The following is a 21,879-nucleotide window of genomic DNA, read 5'->3' on the forward strand; positions in this document are numbered from 1 at the left end:
AGCTTCGTCAGCTCCGACCGGAGGGTGGGAAGAAGCAGCCGCTTCTTGACGAGAAGCGAAACGTCTTCAAACAAAACAAAACAAAACAAAACAAAACGAGAAAGTCCAGTTGCTTCTTGAAAAAGCACCTTCGGGACAACCGTGACCTGGATGATGGGAGAACCTCCGCAGACACTCTTTGACAAAGATACTGCAAATCGAAGATACTGTAAATAATCTGGGATGATCAGGAAAAGATTTCTCACTCCGCAGCAGGGCCAAGGAAGCACCGATCCACGTCAATCCGTAATGAGATTCTTTTAAGAAAGACATCACAACACACACACACACACACACACACACACCCTTCTCCATATAGCTAGGCAGGCGTGTTCTGTATGTCAAACTCCCCCCCTACACACACACAACTGGCATAGTTAAGACGTAAGCAGCTATTATTCCCAAATGAAGCATTTGCTTGTTCACAGTAGGTCCCTTTTGTTTGTCCACGTCTCCTGCGCCAAAACGTTTTCGTCTGAATCATCCCTCAAACTCTCCTCCTTGCTGACGCTCCCTCGCTTTTCTTCCACGTTGGCAAGGAAAGCTCCTTCTGACTCACGGATTCCAAAATTGGATCACGTCTCGCTCCCGAAATGGAAGTCTGAATATTTTATTATGCAGATCGGGCTTGAATTTCTTTTCTTTTTTAAAAAAAATTTCTTCTTTGACAGCGCTCGGGGCCAAAAAAAAAATCAAAAATGCTGGATCCATCAGCTTCAGATGAAAGGAAAGAGTTTGGGTGGCTCAAGATCATGTGAAGTGTTAATACCACTTTACAAGGCCTTGGTAAGGTCACACCTGGAGTACTGCATCCAGTTTTGGTCACCACGATATAAAAAAAGATGTTGAGACTCTAGAAAGAGTGCAGAGAAGAGCAGCAAACATGATCAGGGGACTGGAGGCTAAAACATACAAGGAACGGTTGCTGGAATTGGGTGTGTCTCGTTTAATGAAGAGAAGGATGAGGGGGGACATGATAGCAAGTCTTCCAGTATCTCAGGGGCTGCCCCAAAGAAGAGGGAGTCAAGCTGTTCTCCAAAGCCCCAGAAGGCAGGACAAGAAGCAACGGATGGAAACTAATCAAGAAGAGAAGCAACCCAGAACTAAGGAGAAATTTCCTGACAGTGAGAACAATTAATCAGTGGAACAACCTGCCTCCAGAAGTTGTGAATGCTCCAACACTGGAGGTTTTTAAGAAGAGACTGGGCAGCCATTTGTCTGAAATGGTATAGGGTTTCCTGCCTGAGCAGGGGGTTGGACTAGATGACCTCCAAGGTCCCTTCCAACATTATTATTATTATTACATATCCTGTGAAGTGGTATGTAAGCCTAAGTACATAGAATGAAGGCTACTGCTAAGCTTGTAAGCCGCCCTGAGTCTTCGGATAAGGGCGGGATATAAATGGAATTAAAATAAATAAATAAGTGCTATTGTTATTCTTCCTTCCCTCCTTCTCTCCCTCCCTCTTCTCCTTCCTTCTTTCCTTCCTTCCTTCCTTCCTTCCTTCTGATGGTGGTGCAATGATTAGAATGCAGTATTGCAGGCTGACTCTGCCCACTGCCAGGAGTTCGATCCTGGCCAGCTCAAAGTTGACTCAGCCTTCCATCCTTCCGAAGTCAGTAAATGAGGACCCAGATGGTTGGGGGCCATAGGCTGACTCTGTAAACCGCTCAGAGGGCTGGAAAGCCCTGTGAAGCGGTCTATAAGTCTAAGTGGTATTGCTATTGCTACAGGTATCTCCTCAACTTACAACAGTTCATTCAGTGACCATTCGAAGTTACAAACAGCGCTCAAAAAAGCGACTCATGACCATTTTTTCACATACGATAGATAGTTGCAGCATCCCCGCGGTCGCATGCTCAAAATTAGGATGCTTGGAAACTGGCTCATATTTATGACGGTTGCAGTGTCCTGGGGTCATGCGATCCCCTTTTGCGACCTTCTGAACAGCAAATTCAATGGGGGAAACCAAATTCACTCAACAGCCGCGTGACTAACTTAACAGTCGCAGTGATTCACTTAACAACTGTGGCAAGAAAGGTGGTAAAATGAGGCCAAATTCACTTAACAAACTGTCTCACTGAGCAGCAGAAATTTTGGGCTTAATTGGGGTCATAAATGGAGAACTACCTGTACTCGCATTTAACAACTGTTGAAGCATCCCCACACTCACATGATCAAAATTACTGCTAAGCTTGTAAGCCGCCCTGAGTCTTCGGAGAAGGGGGGGATATAAATGGAATTAAAAAAAAATAGGGTGACTTGCAACTGACATATATTTATGATGGTTGTACTGTCCAGGGATCGTGTGATCGCCATTTACACCTTCCCAACTGGCTTCCAGCAAGCCGAGTCAATTTGGGGAGGCAACATTCACTTAAGAACCGTGTTATTAACTTAACAACCGCGAATGATTTGCTTAACAACCCTAGCAAAAAAATAAATAAATTGTGTGATTCTATTAACAACTGCTTTAGTTAACAATGGAAATTCCGGTCTTGGTTGTGGTTTTAAGCCGAGGACTATCTGTACAGAGGGATGTGAAGTGTGTTGTAAAGTGCACTTTCAAAGGCAACACAGCATCCAGTTTTGGTCACCACGATGTAAAAAAGATGTTGAGACTTTCTAGAAAGAGTGCAGAGAAAAGCAACGAAAAGGATCAGGGGACTGGAGGCTAAAACATATGAAGAACGGTTGCTAATGAAGAGAAAGACGAGGGGGGACATGATAGCAGCCTTCCAGTATCTCAGGGGCTGCCCCAAAGAAGAGGGAGTCAAGCTATTCTCCAAAGCACCCAAGGCAGGACAAGAAGCAATGGATGGAAACTCATTAAGGACAGAAGCAACCTAGAACTAAGGAAAAATTTTCTGACAGTGAGTTGTAGGTGCTCCATCATTGGAGATTTTTAAGAGACTGGAGAGCCATTTGTATAAGGCAGTGATGGCGAACCTTTTAGAGACCTAGTGCCCAAACCGCAACCCAAAACCCACTTATTTATCGCAAAGTGCCAGGGCCGCATCAGCATTGTGGTGCCCTCGGGGGGGGGGGGGAAAGGGCAGGGAGGCGCCTCTGAGTGCCGCCTCTGGCATGCAAAACCCGGGGGGGTGCAAAAATGGGTCACCCTGCTGCAAGGCGCAAAAAATGGCTGCCACAATGCCGCGGGGTGCAGATACAAGGCACTGCACCACACAACAATGGGGTAGGGCTAGTGAGTATCAGGCAGGCCCTAGCCCTGCCCCATTTGCAGCGTGTGCGTGCTCACGGTCCCGTGCGTGCATGCACGCATATCAAATGCTTCCCCCTCCCTTTTCTTCCAGTCCACCAATCGACAATGGTTGGTGACCTCTGTTCTACCACCTCTACTTCAGCTTGTTAGTCGGCCGCTTCGCCTCCTTTGTGCTGGGTGGAACTCCTGCTCCGGGCAGCGCTGGCAGCCTGATGAACCTGCTGCTAGCGATGGTGGCGCGTGTGCCAACAGAGAGGGCTCTGAGTGCCACCTCTGGCACACGTGCCACAGGTTCGCCACCACTGGTATAAGGTCTCCTGCTTGAGCAGACGGTTGGACTAGTCACTAGAAGACTTCCAAGGTCCCTTCCAACTCTTATATTGTTATTCTGTACTCTTGAGTTTTGGGTTCCATGAAGAAGTTTCTCACAACAGGTTTTATTCCTCGGCAAGCAGATAATTCAGAACTTATGAGACTTTGTATTTCTTCCCCATAAGGAAAGCCGACGTCGTTAAGAAACGTCCTGCTGTAGATGCACAAAAATGCTGAAGTTGCATCTGAAGAAACACTAAAGGGGGAGATTAAGGCACAATAAGGAAGCGATGAGAGGGAAATTACCATTCTGTGAATTCACACTTTTTATTCATGTTACTCTCCGGGGCACCTCGATATCCATCTGTAGTACTATCGTTTTTAAAAGGAAGCATCGCTGGATTTTATTTTTCTGATTTACTGCTCTTCTACCTGGTCTGTTCGTGGCCTTTTACGAGGATTCGCTTCGTTTCCTGCCGGGATCTGGTTCGAATCTGAACGCTGAACATCTCTGAATCCATGAGACTGTGAAAACAAAAGAAGGAAACTGTTCAAAAACGGCAACAGATTAAACTGTAGAAGCCCTTGTAGTGTCTGAAAATCAGGAGTGAGGAAATACAGCAAGTGCAGGCAGTCCTCGACTTACAACTATTCGTTTAGTGACCGTCTGAAGTTATGGCAGCCCTGAAACCAGCGACTCATGACCGGTTTTCACACTTATGACCACGGCAGCCTCTCCATGATCACAGGATCATAATTCAGCTGCTTGGCAATTGGCTCAGTTTTACAACAGCAGTACTAAATCAGAGCAAGCTGTTATTAGAGCCAGATGTTACAGGCTAAAACAGGGGTCTTCAAACTTGGCCCTTTGATGACTTGTGGACTTCAACTCCCAGAATTCCTCAGTCGGCCATTTTGATGAAACCGCGGGCTTAAATCCAGACCAGGGGTCTTCAAACTTGGCCCTTTGATGACTTGTGGAGTTCAACTCCCAGAATTCCTCAGTTGGCCATTTTGATGAAACTGCGGGCTTAAATCCAGACCAGGGGGCTTCAAACTTGGCCCTTTGATGACTTGTGGACTTCAACTCCCAGAATTCCTCAGCCAGGAATTGAAGTCCACAAGTCATCAAAGGGCCAAGTTTGAAGCCCCCTGGTCTAAAGGCTCTGGAGAAAAGAAACATCACTAGTTTCATAAATGGGTGAATAAATTGTCCTTTCTTAGGAAAGCATGCCAGTCCCAGCATGAATAAAACAAACAAATATTAATACATTTACTAAAATAAATTGATAATAATACTAACAATTATTTAAAACATTTATCTAGCTGCCAATCTTATGACCAAATTTGGGCGGCTCTCAGTCACAAATTTATTTAGATTGTGAAGCAGAAACGAATTCACCAGTTACCCAATAAACAGCCTCAGCTGTCTGGTTTTATCACGCTGAATTTTTCTTTTTAATTAAAAAAAAAAAAGCTAATACAGGCAGTCCTCAACTTACAACAGTTCATTTAGTAACCGTTCAAAGTTACACTGGCCCTGAAAAAAGTGACTTATGACCATTTTTCAGTTACGACCTTTGCAGCCTCCCCACGATCATGTGAACAAAATTCTGATGTTTGGCAACTGGTTCATATTTATGACCACTGCTGTGTCTCAAAGTCACGTGATCACTTTTTGTGACGGTCTGACAAGCAAAGTCAATGGGGAAGCCAGATTCACTTAATAACCGTGTGACTAACTCAACAACTGCAGTGATTCATTTAACAACCGTGACAAGAAAGGTCGTGAAATGGGGCAAAACTCACATAAACGTTTCACTTAGCAACATAAACGTTGGGCTCCATTGTGGTCGTAAGTCGAGGACTACCTGTAGTTTATATTTCTTGGTCTTTGAGAGAGAGAAACAGAGAGAGAGAGAGAGAGAGAGAGAGAGAGAGAGAGAGAGAGAGCAAACACAAGAAACAAATACACAACGGGCCTAGGTACTGCCTTTTCAATTGCAAGCTGCAATTTAAGACACCTCCCACTCACATACTCAAATAGGAGAAGGCAAAAAATGGGATTCACCTATGTTATTTTTTTTATTTTCATTTTTATTTTCCAAAGTTAAAATACAAAATAAAGAAAAAGAAGAAACAAGCTAACAACCATCGGGCACTAGTAATAATGAAAAAAAATGTGTACCAAAAAAAAAAAAGAATAACAAATATCAAATATATCATTCATACCGGCTGAATGCTGCCAAATATACGGTACCTGCTCTTATGTTTTCAAATTTCTTATGAAAAATATTTGGAAAGAGGAGGCTCTGTTTAAAAAAAAAAAAGGGGGGGGATCTCTGAGGAACCAAAAGGTTAGCCTTGCTTTTCAAACCATCCTGCGGTGTGACAGATGGAATCGCCGCAGCGAAGTCACGATTAAAGGACAAAGCTTATTTCTTTGCCGAATCGGGGGTAACCCTACCTCTGTTCCTTTTCTTATGCTCAGAATTAGTCCCCTAATAAGTAATTATTCCCCCCGGTGTTTTCCTGCCTGCTCTTAAAAACGGAAAACGGCGGGTGGCTACCAATTGCTCAAGGAAGCAGCAAATTTGTTTCGCAAGAGATGCCGTTTCAAGCTGGCAAGAATCTAAAAATTGTGGCATGGGTGACGGCTTTGAAAACGACGAGGAAGACAAGCCAGGTCTGTAACACAAACAGAGAAATGACTTATCCCCCACTGTATGAGCAGCACTGCAAGGCTAAAAGGACAGATAAAGAGAGGAGTGATTTTTGCAGTATTTAGGCAAAGCCACCGCCGCTCTTCGAAAGCAGTCTGAAATAATCCCGTGAGTAGAAGAAGCAGAAATGTGAAGCGTTTCAGGGCTGCCTCAGCAGCTCATCGTGGAAATGGCTTGCCGAAGCCAAAAACGGGCAGCTAAAACGCTCCCCAGCCATTGTATCAGCGGAAATACAAAAAATAAATCAATTTTTTTTAAAAAAACAAAATCTATCACCACATCCAAAAAGTGGAAGACTACAAACGTCGTTTAGATTCTAATTAGAGATACGCGTAGTCCTCGACGTACAGACACAACTGAGCCTCAAATTTCTGATGCTGAGCAAGACGGTCGTTAAGTGAATTGTTGCCCCGTTTTACAACCTTCCTTGCCACAGTTAAGTGAATCACTGCAATTGATTTATATTGCCTTACGTCTGTATGCAGAGGTATGCAAGTTTGTGCGTTAAGTAGATCAGGGCTTTTCAACCTTTTCACCCATTGCACCACTTCTAGGATATGGCAACATCCGAGTACCACCAGTTGCCTAGCAAGGTGTCAAAAACTTGATGACCAAAAAAAAAAAGAAAAGAAAAGAAAAGAAAAGAAAAGAAAAGAAAAGAAAAGAAAAGAAAAGAAAAGAAAAGAAAGAAAAAGTGATGAAGTACAGGTAGTCCTCGACTTACAACAGTTCACTTAGTGACTGTTCAAAGTTACAATGGCATTGAAAAAAGGGTCTCCCAAGCTACAGCCGAGCAAGACGCCTGCCTGCCCGCCCGGCGGCGCTCTTCCTCCTGTCCGAGGTTTTCATTGTTGGGAGCATTTCTGTTGAGGATTGGCAGCGGGGGTGGGGTGGGGGGTTGTTTGGTTTTTATTCCCCCCCATCTGCTGGGTGGTTGCAGCAGGTTTTGGTGCCTTCACATGACCCTGGAACCGTCATAAATATGAATCAGTTGCCAAGCATCTGAATGTAAATCACAAGACCCTGGAGATGCTGCAACATTCCAGCTGATCGGCTCTTCTTTTGGGCTCAGCAGATGCACCGGGATCAGCGCTGAGCTCCATCTGGATCCTGGCGCTTCCGCTGAGCCCCGACAGCCCTGCAGCTCCCGCCGTCTCTCGCTCAGGCTTGTGTGGTGCTGCCACCGGTTCAGCTCATTCCCCTCCCCCGTTACCACTTTCCTAGGATGGTCGCGTACCACCTGCCAGATGCCAATGTACCACAGGTAGTACCTCTACCACTGGTTGAAAAGCCCCGAAGTAGAGGTCCCCAACCTTTTGGGCACCACCAGTGACCAGTTACATGGAGAGAGAGGTTTTTCCGTGGACCAGAGGGGTGAGTGGTTTTGTGTGCTGCCTGCATCCCGTGGATGGGGCTTTGCTTGTTTGTGTGGACCGGTTGCTGGCATGCCACGTACTGGTACCAATCTACGGACCGGGGTTTGGGGACTCCTGTGTTAAGTAGATCTCACTTTCCAGAACAATGTCTAGCAATATCTTTATTATGAGGAAGAAGGCACGGATGAAAGCATTTCTGTAATAAAATAGGCACAAGCTGTTTCTTTTACCATCACCAAATATGAGATAAACATTAACCCTAATGTTATTTTGTCTGAAAAGGAATGCCCCCAAGTCTATTTTGTGTGTGTGTGTGTGTGTGTGTGTGTGTGTGTGTGTGTGTGTGTGTGTAAATTATTCATATTACACAAATAATGAACTGTCGTAAGTTGTGACTATAGGCTGCGGATAGCCTTGGGTTAGGCTGAAACAGGAAAGAAGATTTAACTAGCAAGGTATTCAAAAAGACTTGATAAATACTTAACATATATAGCAATCCAAAAAATTTACACAAATATGAGCTGTCGTTACAGAAACAGTTAAAATAAGAAAATAAAATAAAGGTTCTAGGTTTGAGGCAGAATCTCAGTCCAAAACATATACATGAATTGGATGTTTACAGATTAAGCAAACTGAAACCTCATTGCTCTCTGTTAGGCCAAAATTGGGGGAAAAATATTCATTTTATTAAAATTTCTATCCCAGGGTTTTTCTTGTGCAGATTTGAGCACTTGACAAGCTTTTAGAAGGCAATGTGAATTCACCATAGAATAAAATAATGTTCCATTGTTCAAGAATTAAGACGAGGTAAATATTTAATTTTAATTTAATTTAATTTAATTAGATTTATATACCGCCCTTTCCCGAAGGACTCAGGGCAGTTTACAGGGTATTTAAAATCAGCAATACAAAATACAAAAGTTAAAAAACAATTAAAAAAGATTAAATTATCCCTTAAAATAAAAACCCCAGTTAAAAATTCTCAGCCTGGGCCGGAGAGCTCAAAGAGCCAGGTCTTCAGGTGACAACTTCTACATTAAAACTGAAGGAGCTATGTCATTAAAGTACGGGTAGTCCTCGACCTACGACCACAGTTGAGCCCAAAGTTTATGTTGTAAAAGTGAGACATTTGCCCCCATTTTACGACCTTTCTTGCCAGTGTTGTTACTGCAGTGCAGTTGTTAAGTGAATCTGGCTTCCCCATTGACTTTGCCAAGATTCTGAATTTTGATCACATAACCATAGGGATGCTGCAATGGACGTAAGTGTGAAACACGACCATAAATCACTTGCTGGAATTGGGTATGTCTAGTTCAGGGGTAGGCAACCTTGGCTCTTTCATGACTCGTGGACTTCATGGCTGGCTCAGGAATTCTGGGAGCTGAAGTCCACGAGTCATAAAAGAGCCAAGGTTGCCTACCCCTGGTCTAGTTTAATGAAGAGAAGGACGAGGGGGGACAGGATAGCAGCCTTCCAGTATCTCAGGGGCTGCCCCAAAGAAGAGGGAGTCAAGCTAGTCTCCAAAGCACCCGAACGCAGGACAAGAAGCAACAGATGGAAACTAACCAAGGAGAGAAGCAACTAGAACTAAGGAGAAACTTCCTGACAGTTAGAACAATTAACCAGTGGAACAACCTGCCTCCAGAAGCTGTGAATGCTCCAACACTGGAAGTTTTTAAGAAGAGACTGGCCAGCCCTTTGTCTGAAATGGGATAGGGTTTCCTGCCTGAGGAGGGGGTTGGATTAGATGACCTCCAAGGTCCCTTCCAGCTTTATTATTATTATTACTTTTAAAATGCTGTTGTAACTATGAACGAACTGTTGTAAGTCAAGCACTATATGCAGTTGCAAGACTAGAGTTTCTGGTTGTTTATTTTATTTATACTGGCACTTTCTGAGCAGAGAAAAGAGAGAGTTAAACTTTGGGTCGTATATGAGTAAAACTGAGTGTTTTCTGTGACTAATTTTTATGTCAGGAAGAGCTTTGAGAAAATGAGTTTTTACATCTATGTTTTTTATCCTCACTGTTCTGCCAAAAGCTATCATACTGCTCCCATTCTGGGTAATCAAGACCGCATCGCCCCCAAAATAAAACGGCAACCGGTGGGGCTTTGCCAAGAACCAAACAAGCAGAAGCTTTCACTGACTGTTTGAAAAGCTACAACGGCTTTGGGGAAAAAGTGGTTTATGACCGTTTTTCATACGTATGGCCGTTGCAGCGTCCCGTGGTCACCTGATCAAAATTCAAAAGCTTGGCAACTGGCATGTATTTATGACGGGTTGCAGTGTCCCGAGTCGTGTGATCTCCTTCTGCGACCTTCTGACCGGCGAAATCAAATCTGATTTCCTTAACAAAGGTGTCACTAACTTAACAACCGCAGTGATTCACTTAACAGTTGTGGCAAGAAAATGGGTGAAAACTCACCAAACAACTGCCTTGCTTAGACAATGAAAATTTCGGGCTGAACTGTAGTCGTAAGGAGAGGACAAACTGTGCTCAGAGCGGTGAGGCCAATTCAGAACATGGCGATTTCTACCCAGTAGATCGCAGAGGCCAAACAACGAGACGGAGGGTTTCTAAATAGGATAAATAAATAAGCAATCTTTCTCTTCCAAATGGAAGAAGCCCTCCGGAAATGAAAAGAAAGCAAAGAACCAAAAGGTTCATTCATTAAAGGTTCATTCATTAAAGGTTCATTCATTAAGAAAAGCTCTCCCTTTCTATGGCCAGGGGAAAGGAATTGCCAGGGTTGATTTAAAGATGTTATTGATGAAATGTCTGAAATGGTATAGGGCAGGGGTAGGCAACCTCGGCTCTTTTATGACTCATGGACTTCAACTCCCAGAATTCCTGAGTCAGCTATGCTGACTCAGGAATTCTGGGAGTTGAAGTCCATGAGTCATAAAAGAGCCGAGGTTGCCTACCCCTGGTATAGGGTTTCCTGCCTGAGCAGGGGGTTGGACTAGATGACCTCCAAGGTCCCTTCCAACTACTACTACTACTACTACTTCTTCTTCTTCTTCTTCTTCTTCTTCTTCTTCTTATTATTATTATTATTATTATTATTATTATTATTATTATTATTATGAGATATAGGAATATAGCCAGCCGTACCAACAGGCTGAAGAACAGCTTTTATCCGTGGGCTGTTAGGCTTTTAAATGGGACATAATCTTATGCAGAATTGACTTGGGAGGCCGGTGTGTGGTGTAGTTGGTTCACATGGTGTGGCAGGATGGAGGGTTTGTTGTCACTGTGTGTTGGGGGGAGGCTCAGCTAATCTCAATGTACACATGTTGTACTTTGACAATAAAGGTTTATTATTATTATTATTATTACTACAAACATTCGTGGGACTGAAAGTTGCTTGTATCCAACAAAACTTCCCCCCCCCCCATGGGGTCCTTGATACTCTCTGAGCTTGGTACTTTTCTTGCAGACCTTTCATTACCAAACTAGGTAACACCATGTCCATCTGTTGTGAAATTAAGGAGTTTTCATCATGTCATCTTTAACTGGGAAACTGTGAGTATCCTAGACCGGGGGTGTCAAACTGCCGGACCGCGGGCCGGATGCGTCACGACAAAAATGCACCCACCCCGTTGCTGACAATGGGGGGAAAAATGTCATGATATGTCGTGACACGTCACATGACATCGCGAATTTGACACCTCTGTCCTAGACCCGTGGTGGCGAACCTATGGCACGCGTGCCACAGGTGGCACCGAGAGCCCTCTCTGTGGGCACACACGCCGTCACCCCAGTCCTAGGCCTTCAGCTGGGTTTTACAAAACTTTTTCACTTTAGGCCTCCGCCGCCATGCAAAAAAAAAAAAAAAAGGTTCAATCAATTTCAACTTCTCGTGGGAAAAATAAGATCTCGCAAAGTTGGAATCGATTGATTGAACCTTTTAGTCCCACCCAGTCTGCCGTTACCACCGCAGCCACGCCCACCCAATGGGCCACGCCCACCCAGTATGCGACGATACGTAAGTGGGTTTTGGATTGCAGTTTGGGTACTTGATCTCTAAAAGGTTCGCCATCACTGTCCTAGAGCAGGGGTAGGCAACCTTGGCTCTTTTATGACTCGTGGACTTCAACTCCCAGAATTCCTGAGCCAGCGTGGCTCAGCATGGCTCCCTCTCCATTTCTCCTCAGCATGGCTGGCTCGGGAATTCTGGGAGTTGAAGTCCACGAGTCATAAAAGAGCCAAGGTTGCCTACCCCTGTCCTAGACCAAGCTAAATTAAAAAATGCTAGAGAATTCCTGGAAGCCTGGCACTCACGACAAACCAGCCCCTAACAGGCACATAAGGTAAAGGTAAAGGTTCCCCCGCACATGCGTGCTAGTCGTTTCCGACTCTAGGGGCCGGTGCTCATCTCTGTTTCAAAGCCGAAGAGGCAGCGCTTGTCCGAGGACGTCTCCGTGGTCATGTGGCCGGCATGACTAGACACCAAAGGCGCACGGAACGCTGTTACCTTCCCACCGGAGTGGTCCCTATTTTTCTATTTGCATTTTTACGTGCTTTTGAATTGCTAGGTTGGCAGAAGCTGGGACGAGTAACAGGCGCTCACTCTGCTACGCGGTACTCGGGATTCGACCCGCCAAACTGCCGATCTTCAGATCGACAAGCTCAGCATCCTAACCCACTGAGCCACCGCGTCCCTAACAGGCACATAGAGATATACAAGATCTACGTACCAATCAAAACGACTAATAGGAAGCAAAAAGACCAAAACACCTCCTTACCAGCAATCGACACCCAGTTGAGCCTAAATTAAATACCAAGATTAACACTAGACCAACAATGAAGAAGTAAACAATAACCCAACTGAGGAACTACCGACGCAGACAAACAGTGAAGAGCAGCCTAAGCAAGGAACCAAGAACGCTCCCAGCGACACAGAGGGCAAGGTACTAGTATAAAAATAAGAGCAAAACCCACTCCAATTTGGGACTGATGACGTTACCTAGTTGGGTAATGAAACGTCTGCAAGAAAACCATCAAGCTCAGAGAGCACCAAGGACCCCCACAGGTCAAACCCTGACCTATAAACATTCTCATCTCTTTTTCTGAATTTATTTTTCCTCCCCCCCCATCATCGCAATATTCACAGTTCTACTTTGATCCTAAAACACGTTCAGAACTCAAAAAGACAGCTCTAAAAAAAATCCATAGGAAATGCTATGGCAACGTGTTTCCAGGCAAGGAAGCGCTTCCAGTTTGCTAAGCTTGTGAGCTTCTGACATTTGAAGGGCAGTTTTAAATTGTTTTGGCTTAGCTCCGTGCCCTGCAGAAAGTGCCCATGAAATGTGGCTAGTTACAATGTCTATTTCGGGATTACGCTCAGACATTTCGAATGCCGTCCCAAAATACCTGGAAAGCTTCTGTGTTTCCTTATCCTATCCAGGCCACTTAACACCTGCCGTGTTCCCATGGGCATTATGATTCAGTGACCCACCTGACAATTCCAGGGTGGGCTGTACAGGTAGTCCTCGGCTTACGACCACCCCGGAAACAAAACTTTTCTGCGGCTGAGAAATTTGTTAAGTGAGTTTTGTCCCACTTGACGACTTTTCTTGCCACAGTTGTTAAGGGAATCCCTGCAGTCGGTAAGTCAGTTCCACGGCTGTTAAGTGGTTTCCCCATTGACTTTGCTTGTCTCGAGGTTGCAAAAAGGGATCATGTGCAACAGTCACAGGTACACGACAGTTGCTGTGCATCTGAATTTTGATCGCCTGGCCGCAGGGATGCTGCATCAGCCGTAAGGGTGAAAAACAGTCATAAGTCACGTTTTTCAGCATCGTAACTTTGAGCAGTCACTAAAGCAACCGTGGTAAGGCAAGGACCACCTGCAAACTAACTCAATAACTAATAAGAAGTAGTAGGACCTTTCATTTAACAGAGAACAGAACTGCAAAAAAAATCCCAGTCAGGAAATATTGAGGACAGTTGTTGTTGTTAATTGTGAAGTTGTGTCCGACCCATCGCGACCCCATGGACAATGTTCCTCCAGGCCTTCCTGTCCTCCACCATCTTTTGGAGTCCATTGAAGATCACGCCTACTGCTTCAGTGACTCCATCCAGCCACCTCATTCTCTGTCGTCCCCTTCTTCTATTGCCCTCAACCTTTCCCAGCATTAGGCTCTTCTCCAGTGAGTCCTTCCTTCTCATTAGGTGGCCAAAGTATTGGAGTTTTAGCTTCAGGATCTGGCCTTCTAAAGAGCAGTCGGGGTTGAACCCCTCTAGGACTAACCGGTTTGATCGCCTTGCAGTCCAAGGGACTCGCAGGAGTCTTCTCCAGCACCAGAGTTCAAAGGCTTCAATTCTTTGGCGCTCAGCCTTTCTTATGGTCCAGCTTTCACTGCCATACATTGAAGACCATAGCCTTGACTATACGCACTTTTGTTGACAGGGTGATATCTCTACTTTTTAGTGTGTTGTCTAGATTTGTCATGGCTTTCCGCCCCAGGAGCAACTGGGAAGACCACAGCCTTGACTATACGCACTTTTGTTGACAGGGTGATGTCTGCTTTTTAGTGTGCTGTCTAGATTTGCCATGGCTTTCCTCCCGAGGAGCAAGCGTCTTTTAATTTCTTGGCCGCAGTCCCCATCTGCGGTGATCTTGGAGCCCAGGAAAAAAAAAATCTGTCACTACCTCCATTTCTTCCCCATCTATTTGCCAGGAATTGAGAGGGCCGGATGCCATGCCATGAGGACAGTTATAAAAACCTAATGTAGCTGCACAAAATTATCTTAATGAATTTCTGGGGGGGAGGGGGAGGGGGGAATGCAAATAAAACAGGGAGAGAGGATCAAAACATCAAAGACGGTTATAGACAGGCAGACCTCAATTACTGCGAGGGTGTCAAGAATGCTAACGCACTGAATATTTATTAATATTTATTTAAATAGATTTAAATGAGAACTCTAAAAACAGGACCTATGATAAGGTGATCTAGATGATGAATTAGAAAAAAAGCTTCATAACGAGGTGGAGGATATTCGTAGGTATTGAATGGTTATCTTCCAAAATTATCAAGAAATGTACTAATTTAAGGTCGATAAAAGACAATATTATTGGAAGAAGAGAAAAATCAAGGGAAGCTACTATGGGGAATATGGGACTGAGCGTCAAAGAATTGAAGCCTTTGAACTATGGTGCTGGAGAAGACTCCTGCGAGTTCCTTGGACTGCAAGGCGATCAAACCGGTCAGTCCTGGAGGAGATCAACCCTGACTGCTCTTTAGAAGGCCTGATCCTGAAGCTAAAACTCAAATCCTTTGGCCACCTAATGAGAAGGAAGGACTCACTGGAGAAGAGCCTCATGCTGGGAAAGGTGGAGGGCAAGAGAAGAAGGGGACGACAGAGAACGAGGTGGCTGGATGGAGTCACTGAAGCAGTAGGCGTGAGCTTAAATGGACTCCAGAAGATGGTAGAGGACAGGAAGGCCTGGAGGAACATTGTCCATAGGGTCGCGATGGGTCGGACACGACTTCGCAACTAACAACAACAACAATGTGTAAATACAAACCCAGACAACAGTTTATCAAACATTGATGGTGTACGTAAAAAACCCCCACCAATAAAACATTTTTATTTATTTTTTTTTTAAAAAAAGAATGCTAACGCTCAGAAGAAACTCAGTTTGTCACAAGGAGTTACTCGAGATAAGAAGGGCAACTTCAAATAGGTTTAAAGGAAAAGAATCGATACACCAGCTATTCAGTGAAGCACTATCAAAGCTGACACCAGCCAGAGCACAGAAAAACTCGAAAAAATAGTTCATGATTGGAAGACAAGGAGAGGCCTGGCCCACAGAATCACCCATGAATGAATGGGTAGCGCCATCCTCGTTCCGTGAAGGATTTGACTAACGAAGACCATGGACACTGATGATCTAAAAATCTTCCCTTCCGAATTGATAAATCATAACAGAGGTGGTCTGAGACAGGATTGCAGAATGGACGGAATAAGAGTTGTTTAATTTGAATATAAGGTCAAGCTGTAGCGAAGGAAAAGAGTTAATGGGTATGGCCTGCATCTGCATGGCATATATTATCTGTTAACTTGCAAATCAGATAAGTAGGTCACAAATGCATCCTTTGTTTAATCCTTAAGTTTGTGAATTGGACCGAGATGCCCTACGCACAGTCACCCATGCGCTCGTGACCTCCCGGTTAGACTACTGCAACGCTCTCTACATGGGGCTGCCCTTGAGGACCACTCGGAGGCTTCAGCTGGTGCAGAATGCAGCCGTGCGAGTAGTAAAGGGAGTTTCCCAATACTCTCATGTAACACCTCCACGAGCTGCATTGGCTTCCAGTTGCCCTCCGGGTGAGATTCAAGGTGCTGGTGATGACCTATAAAGCCCTAAATGGCTTGGGTCCGGGATATCTCAGGGAGCACCTGCTGCCAGCATCAGCCTCCCATCGTCCTGTGCGCTCCCACAGGGAGGGCCTCCTTAGGGTTCCGCCGGTTAGGGAATGCCGGTGGGTGATTTCCAGGGGGAGGGCATTTTCTGTGGACGCGCCTGCCCTATGGAATGAACTGCCGGTGGAGCTTTGGACTGCCCCGGACCTTCGCTCGTTTCACCGGGACCTGAAAACTTGGTTATTTGATCTTTCTGGCCTGGACTGAGGGGGTTTTAATTTAACTTTAAATTTTAATTTGTTTTAATTGTGGGCTAGTCTTAATTTAATTCTATTTTAATTGTATTTATTTGTATTGTTTAATTCTCCCTGTAAACCGCCCTGAGTCCTTCAGGAATAGGGCAGTATATAAAATCAATTAAATAAATAAAATAAATAAATACTGTGAAAATTCCCGTTTTGTCTTTTTTTTGTAACCTTTTAAATGAGCAAAATGGGGCTTCACAGGGCAACACTTTTGGAACCAAGGTACCTCAAATGGGCTCGCTTAAGAGAATGCGTCCAAAATTTGGGTAGTTTTTCGTATTTTATTTATTTTTACCTATTTTATAATGTGTAAGCCCCGCCCAGAGGTCACCCTGCAGGAGACATGGGCAGCGTAAAAGCTTAATAAATAAAATAAATAAAAATCCAAAGATTTTAGACTAAAACATATAAGGAACGGCTGCCGGAATTGGGTATGTCTAATTTAATGAAGAGAAGGATGAGGGGGGACATGATAGCAGCATTCCAGTATCTCAGGGGCTACCCCAAAGAAGAGGGAGTCAAGCTATTCTCCAAAGCCCCTGAAGGCAGGACAAGAAGCCACGGATGGAAACTAAACAAGGAGAGAAGCAACCTAGAACTAAGGAGAAACTTCCTGACAGTGAGAACAATTAACCAGTGGAACAACCTGCCTCCAGAAGCAGTGAATATTCCAACACTGGAAGTTTTTAAGAAGAGACTGGACAGCTATTTGTCCAAAATGGTATAGGGTTTCCTGCCTGAGCAGGGGGTTGGACTAGAAGACCTCAAAGGTCCCTTCCAACTTTATTATTATTATTATTGTAAGTCGTTTTATGACATAATGCCAAATGTCACAAACCACTGCCAGCGGTCAGCTCCTGATTGTTTGACCGTTCAACGTGGGCTACTTTCAGAGCAGACACATCTCTGGATATGTCCTTGAATTAGAATCTCTGCCACTGTTGAAGACATTGGGGAATATCTCTGAAAAGATGACCCAACAGGTTGCGGGTGTCTAGCATTATTTAAAACTCTAGTTTCTTAAGACGCTGGAGGGTTTTAAGCAGATGGAAAATGAAAACAGAGCGGTAGCCTCAAATCATGATTTGCTGTGAGACCAAAAAAAAAAAAAAAGGAAAGCTATTAGATGACCACATCAATCTGCAGTTAACAGACTCATGCTGTGCAGAGCATCTGAAAGAAGTCAATATAGACATTACTATCACAGGTTGACCTAAGGAAGCTTTTGCTGGTTTTAAGTCCCTGCTGAGCTGGTTTAGAATACAATAAGAGAGTTGGAAGGGACATTGGAGGTCATCTAGTCCAACCCCCTGCTCAGGCAGGAAACCCTACACCATTTCAGGCAAATGGCTGTCCAGTCTCTTCTTAAAAACCTCCAGTGTTGGAGCATTCACCACTTCTGGAGGCAAAGTTGTTCCACTGGTTAATTGTTCTAACTGTCAGGAAGTTTCTCCTTAGTTCTAGGTTGCTTCTCTCCTTGGTTAGTTTCCATCTGTTGCTTCTTCTCCTGCCTTCAGGTGCTTTTGAGGAGAACAGCTTGACTCCCTCTTCTTTGGGGCAACCCCTGAGATACTGGAAGACTGCTATCATGTCCCCCCTGGTCCTTCTCTTCATTAAACTGGACATACAGAATTCCAGTAACCGTTCTTTACATGTTTTAGCCTCCAGTCCCCTGATCACCTTTGTTGCTTGGTTGTAGCCCCTAGGGAGGGTGTCGTCGAGATCAGAAGTCACCAGCCTTGGAGGAAAAGGGAAGGGGAAGCATTTTATATGCATGTGTGCGCCGCAAATGGGGTGGGGCTAGTGCCCGCATGATACTCACTAGCCCTGCCCCGTTCTTGCATGGCACAGTGCCTTGTTTCTGTGCCCCGGGGCGCCGCAGTGGCCTGTTTTTGCACCCCGTGGTGCAGCGGCAGTCCATTTTTGCACCCCAAGGCAGGGTGGCCCGTTTCGTACCCTGAGGTGTGGCGGGAGCGGCCCATTTTCACGCCCCATGGCCACAACGCTAGCGCAAGTGAGGTGTGTGTGTGTGTGTGCACACTGACCAGCCTGTCCCGCAGCCGTGGCCCACCGGTTGGGGACCCCTGGTCTAGATACTGATGATTTGAGTCTCTCTCTGTATGCTGCTGCTTCTCTGCGAACAGAGCGGACCTATGGAAAGCTACAAAGACCCAACTCTGGATGGAACCAACGGGGCGCTGGCACCTGGGTCTGACGAACGCTGGGAAGTATGGAAATTGTTGAATAGACTGCACATGACTGTACGACAAGATCCAGAGACACGCTGAACAATAAATGGGGCTGTCCGGGGGGCTTCTGCCCTTTGCGATTGTGGTGACACGCAGACAACGACACATATGTGTGTCTGCCCTTTGTGCTCCGATCAGCGTACCCTTGAGGACTTCATGTCAGCGCGACGGAACGCAATTAAGGTTGCTGGATTCTGTGCAAAATCTGTTTAATTTGTACATGTTTTAATCTTGCATTTTATATTTTATATTGTAAATTATATACAGGTAGTCCTCAACTTACAACAGCTTATTTAGTGAGCATTCAAAATTAACAGCACTTGAAAAGGGCTGCTGACTTAAGACTGCTTTTCAGACAACCATTGCAGTATCACGTGATCAAAATTCGGATACTTAGCAACTGACATAGTTAACGATGGTTGCTGTGTCCCAGGATCCTGTGATCCCCTTTTGCGACCTCCTGACCTCAGTGGGGAAGCCAGATTCATTTAACAACCGTGTTACTAACTGAACAATTGCAGTGATTCACTTAACGGCTGTGGCGCAAAAAGGTCGCAAAATGGGGGTCAATTCACCTAACAAAAGGTTTCACTTAAGCAACAAAAATTTCGGGCCCAACTGCAGTCGTAAGTCATTTTACTTATTTTGATTGTGATGGTTTGGACACGAATAAACAATCACTGACTGGGTCATCATGAAGATGTGCGACTAGGGTTGACCTAAAGTTAGCATTTCATTCTCACTTTATTGTTCCAAGTTCTGGTCTCTTCCACAATTGTACTTACCGTAATGCAAAAGGCTACAGTTGACTCCTTCTGACTGGGAGACTTGTACAACGTTGCCAACCTGGAAATAAATAATAAACGAGCAATCATGATTACTTCAATGACACGGACTAACGTTTAGCTGGAACGTGTACAAAGAGTTGAACAACATGGAGTTCACCACACTGCAGTGGCAATTATTTGTGTTTTTGTATTGCCTTATTTCACTATTACAGATTCGAAGAACTACATCACTGCTATTAAGTCAGTGAAAGGACACAGTCAATTCAGTGAATGAAGGAAAATACTGTAAAATCAAAAACCTAGTTTGTTAATTTTAGCTTTTTTCTTTATATCCTGCCTTTTCTAAAATCGGTATAGGTAGTCCTTCTTTATAGATGCTAATTGGCACAGAAAACTCCATTGTAAAGTGAAGCACTTTGATGCAGAAAAACCAGTTGTGGCTATCCTGGTTACTATCGTTAAGTGAGGATCCCACGTGGCTACAATGTTTGACTTCCCGCCGGCTTCCCCATTGACTTTGCTTGTGGGAAGATCGCAAGTTGAGATTATGGGAACTACAATGGCAGGTATGAGGTCCAGGGATGACTACCATTTAATCATCGTTACGGTAGTAAGTTTGAATGGTCGCTGAACGAGTGGTCAGTAAACAATGATCTAGTCCAACCCTGCTCAAGCAAGCAACCTTATACCATTCTGTACAAATACTTGTCCAATCTCTTCTTGAAAATCTCCAGTGTTTGAGCACCCACAACTTCTGGAGAGAGGTTGTTCCACTGATTGTTCTCACTGTCAGGAAATTTCTCCTTAGTTCCAGGTTGCTTCTCTCCTTGATGAGTTTCCATCCGTTGCTTCTTGTTCTGCCTTCAGGGGCTTTGGAGAATAGGTGGACCGCCTTCTTCTTTGTGGCAGCCCCTCAAATACTAGAACACTGCTAACCTGTCACCCCTCGTCCTTCTTTTCATTAAACTAGACATACCAAATTCGAACAACTGTTCTTTATACAGTAGGTTTTAGCCCCCAATCCTTGAATTATCTTTGTTGCTCTTCTCTGCTCTCTATTTAAAGTCTCAACATCTTTTTTTTTATATTGTGGTGCGATCATTGTCGTATTGCAGTGTTCCCCAACCTCAGCAACTGGACTTCAATTCCATGCTGGGGAATTCTGGGATTTGAAGTCCATACATCTTAAAGCTGCTGAAGCTGAAAAACAGTGCCCTTCTGCCGTAGTTTAAAAGGCTATAGATATAGACCACAGGTATTTTACAGCTTGTGACAGATGGTCCGACATTAACAGTAAGGAACAGAAAATAGTGGCTGGGTTTGAAAAAGGGAAAGGATTGTGGGAACCTGGCCTGCTTTGCAATTCCGCGTTCTTAACTCGATGCAGATGGGGAGGAAAGCCAGGGCAAATCTAGACAGCACACTAAAAAGCAGAGACATCACCCTGTCAACAAAAGTGTGTATAGTCAAGGCTATGGTCTTCCCAGTTGCAATGTATGGCTGTGAAAGCTGGACCATAAGAAAGGCTGAGCGCCAAAGAATCGAGGCCTTTGAACTCTGGTGCTGAAGAAGACTCCTGCCAGTCCTTTGGACTGCAAGGCGATCAAACTGGTCAGTCCTAGAGGAGATCAACCCTGACTGCTCTTTAGAAGGCCAGATCCTGAAGTGGAAACTCAAAGACTTTGGCCACCTAATGAGAAGGAAGGACTCACTGGAGAAGAGCCTAATGCTGAGAAAGATGGAGGAGAAGAGAAGAAGGGGACGACGGAGAATGAGGTGGCTGGATGGAGTCACTGAAGCAGGAGGCACGAGCTTAAAGGGACTCCAGAAGATGGTAGAGGACAGGAAGGCCTGGAGGAACGTTGTCCATGGGGTCGCGATTGGTCGGACATGACTTCGCAGCTAACAACAACAAACTCGATGCCGTATTTCAAGTTCACAATTCTGAACTTCTTCAACTGCGGCTGGCGTTTTTTGAAAACTAAAGAGATGAAATAAACCTTCCGAAATAATTGCAACTGCGCTGAGGTTGTTTTTTGTTGTTCTTGTTCCATTGGAAATCTAATTCGAGAACCTCCCGCTAAAACCCACGGGGAGGGAGGACTCCTGAACTCGCTATACCCCAGGAAAATGCTCAGCTTTCCCCTGAGATAACCTGCCAAGATTCATGTTAATTATTTTTAGGGCTCTGGGTTTCTTTCCTTCTCTCAGCGCTATTCCATTAGAAAGCAAGTAATTACCGCCCAAGGAAGATTATCACACCACATTTCGTTGCAGAGGGAATTCCTTAGAACATTTAAATTGGTGGGTGTACTTGATAGAAATAGCCTTAATCGTGAGACACCCTGTCATGCTTCTAAGAGGCTCTCAAAGAGAATTCCACCAGGTGCCCCTCAGATGCAATGGATATCTGTGTTTGAAGGAAGGGACACCCCACCCGTCCAAATTAAGCGACACGCTTAAAGCGTTGGGAGAAGAGGGATATT

The 21,879-nt window shown here is 44.7% G+C and overlaps 1 protein-coding gene across 2 annotated transcripts in view; it reads right to left on the reverse strand.

Moving 5' to 3' along the window:
• Nucleotides 1-21,879, reverse strand: part of RAD51C (RAD51 paralog C) — a 72,665-nt gene that overhangs the window by 7,091 nt on the left and 43,695 nt on the right. The window contains exons 8-10 of one of the 2 annotated variants that reach the window (XM_081312864.1): nucleotides 19,391-19,451; nucleotides 3,885-4,103; nucleotides 466-892 (exon numbers count right to left, since the gene is read on the reverse strand). In XM_081312864.1, the coding sequence (XP_081168990.1) occupies nucleotides 3,996-4,103; nucleotides 19,391-19,451 (169 nt within the window). In that variant the 3' untranslated portion in view covers nucleotides 466-892; nucleotides 3,885-3,995. Of the gene's footprint in view, nucleotides 1-465; nucleotides 893-3,884; nucleotides 4,104-19,390; nucleotides 19,452-21,879 lie in introns of those variants that run through there. The other variant, XM_081312863.1, reaches the window with a different exon arrangement.

This window comes from Vipera berus (assembly GCF_964194415.1).
Source record: "Vipera berus genome assembly, chromosome: 1".
NCBI classification, from domain to species: Eukaryota; Metazoa; Chordata; class Lepidosauria; order Squamata; family Viperidae; genus Vipera; species Vipera berus.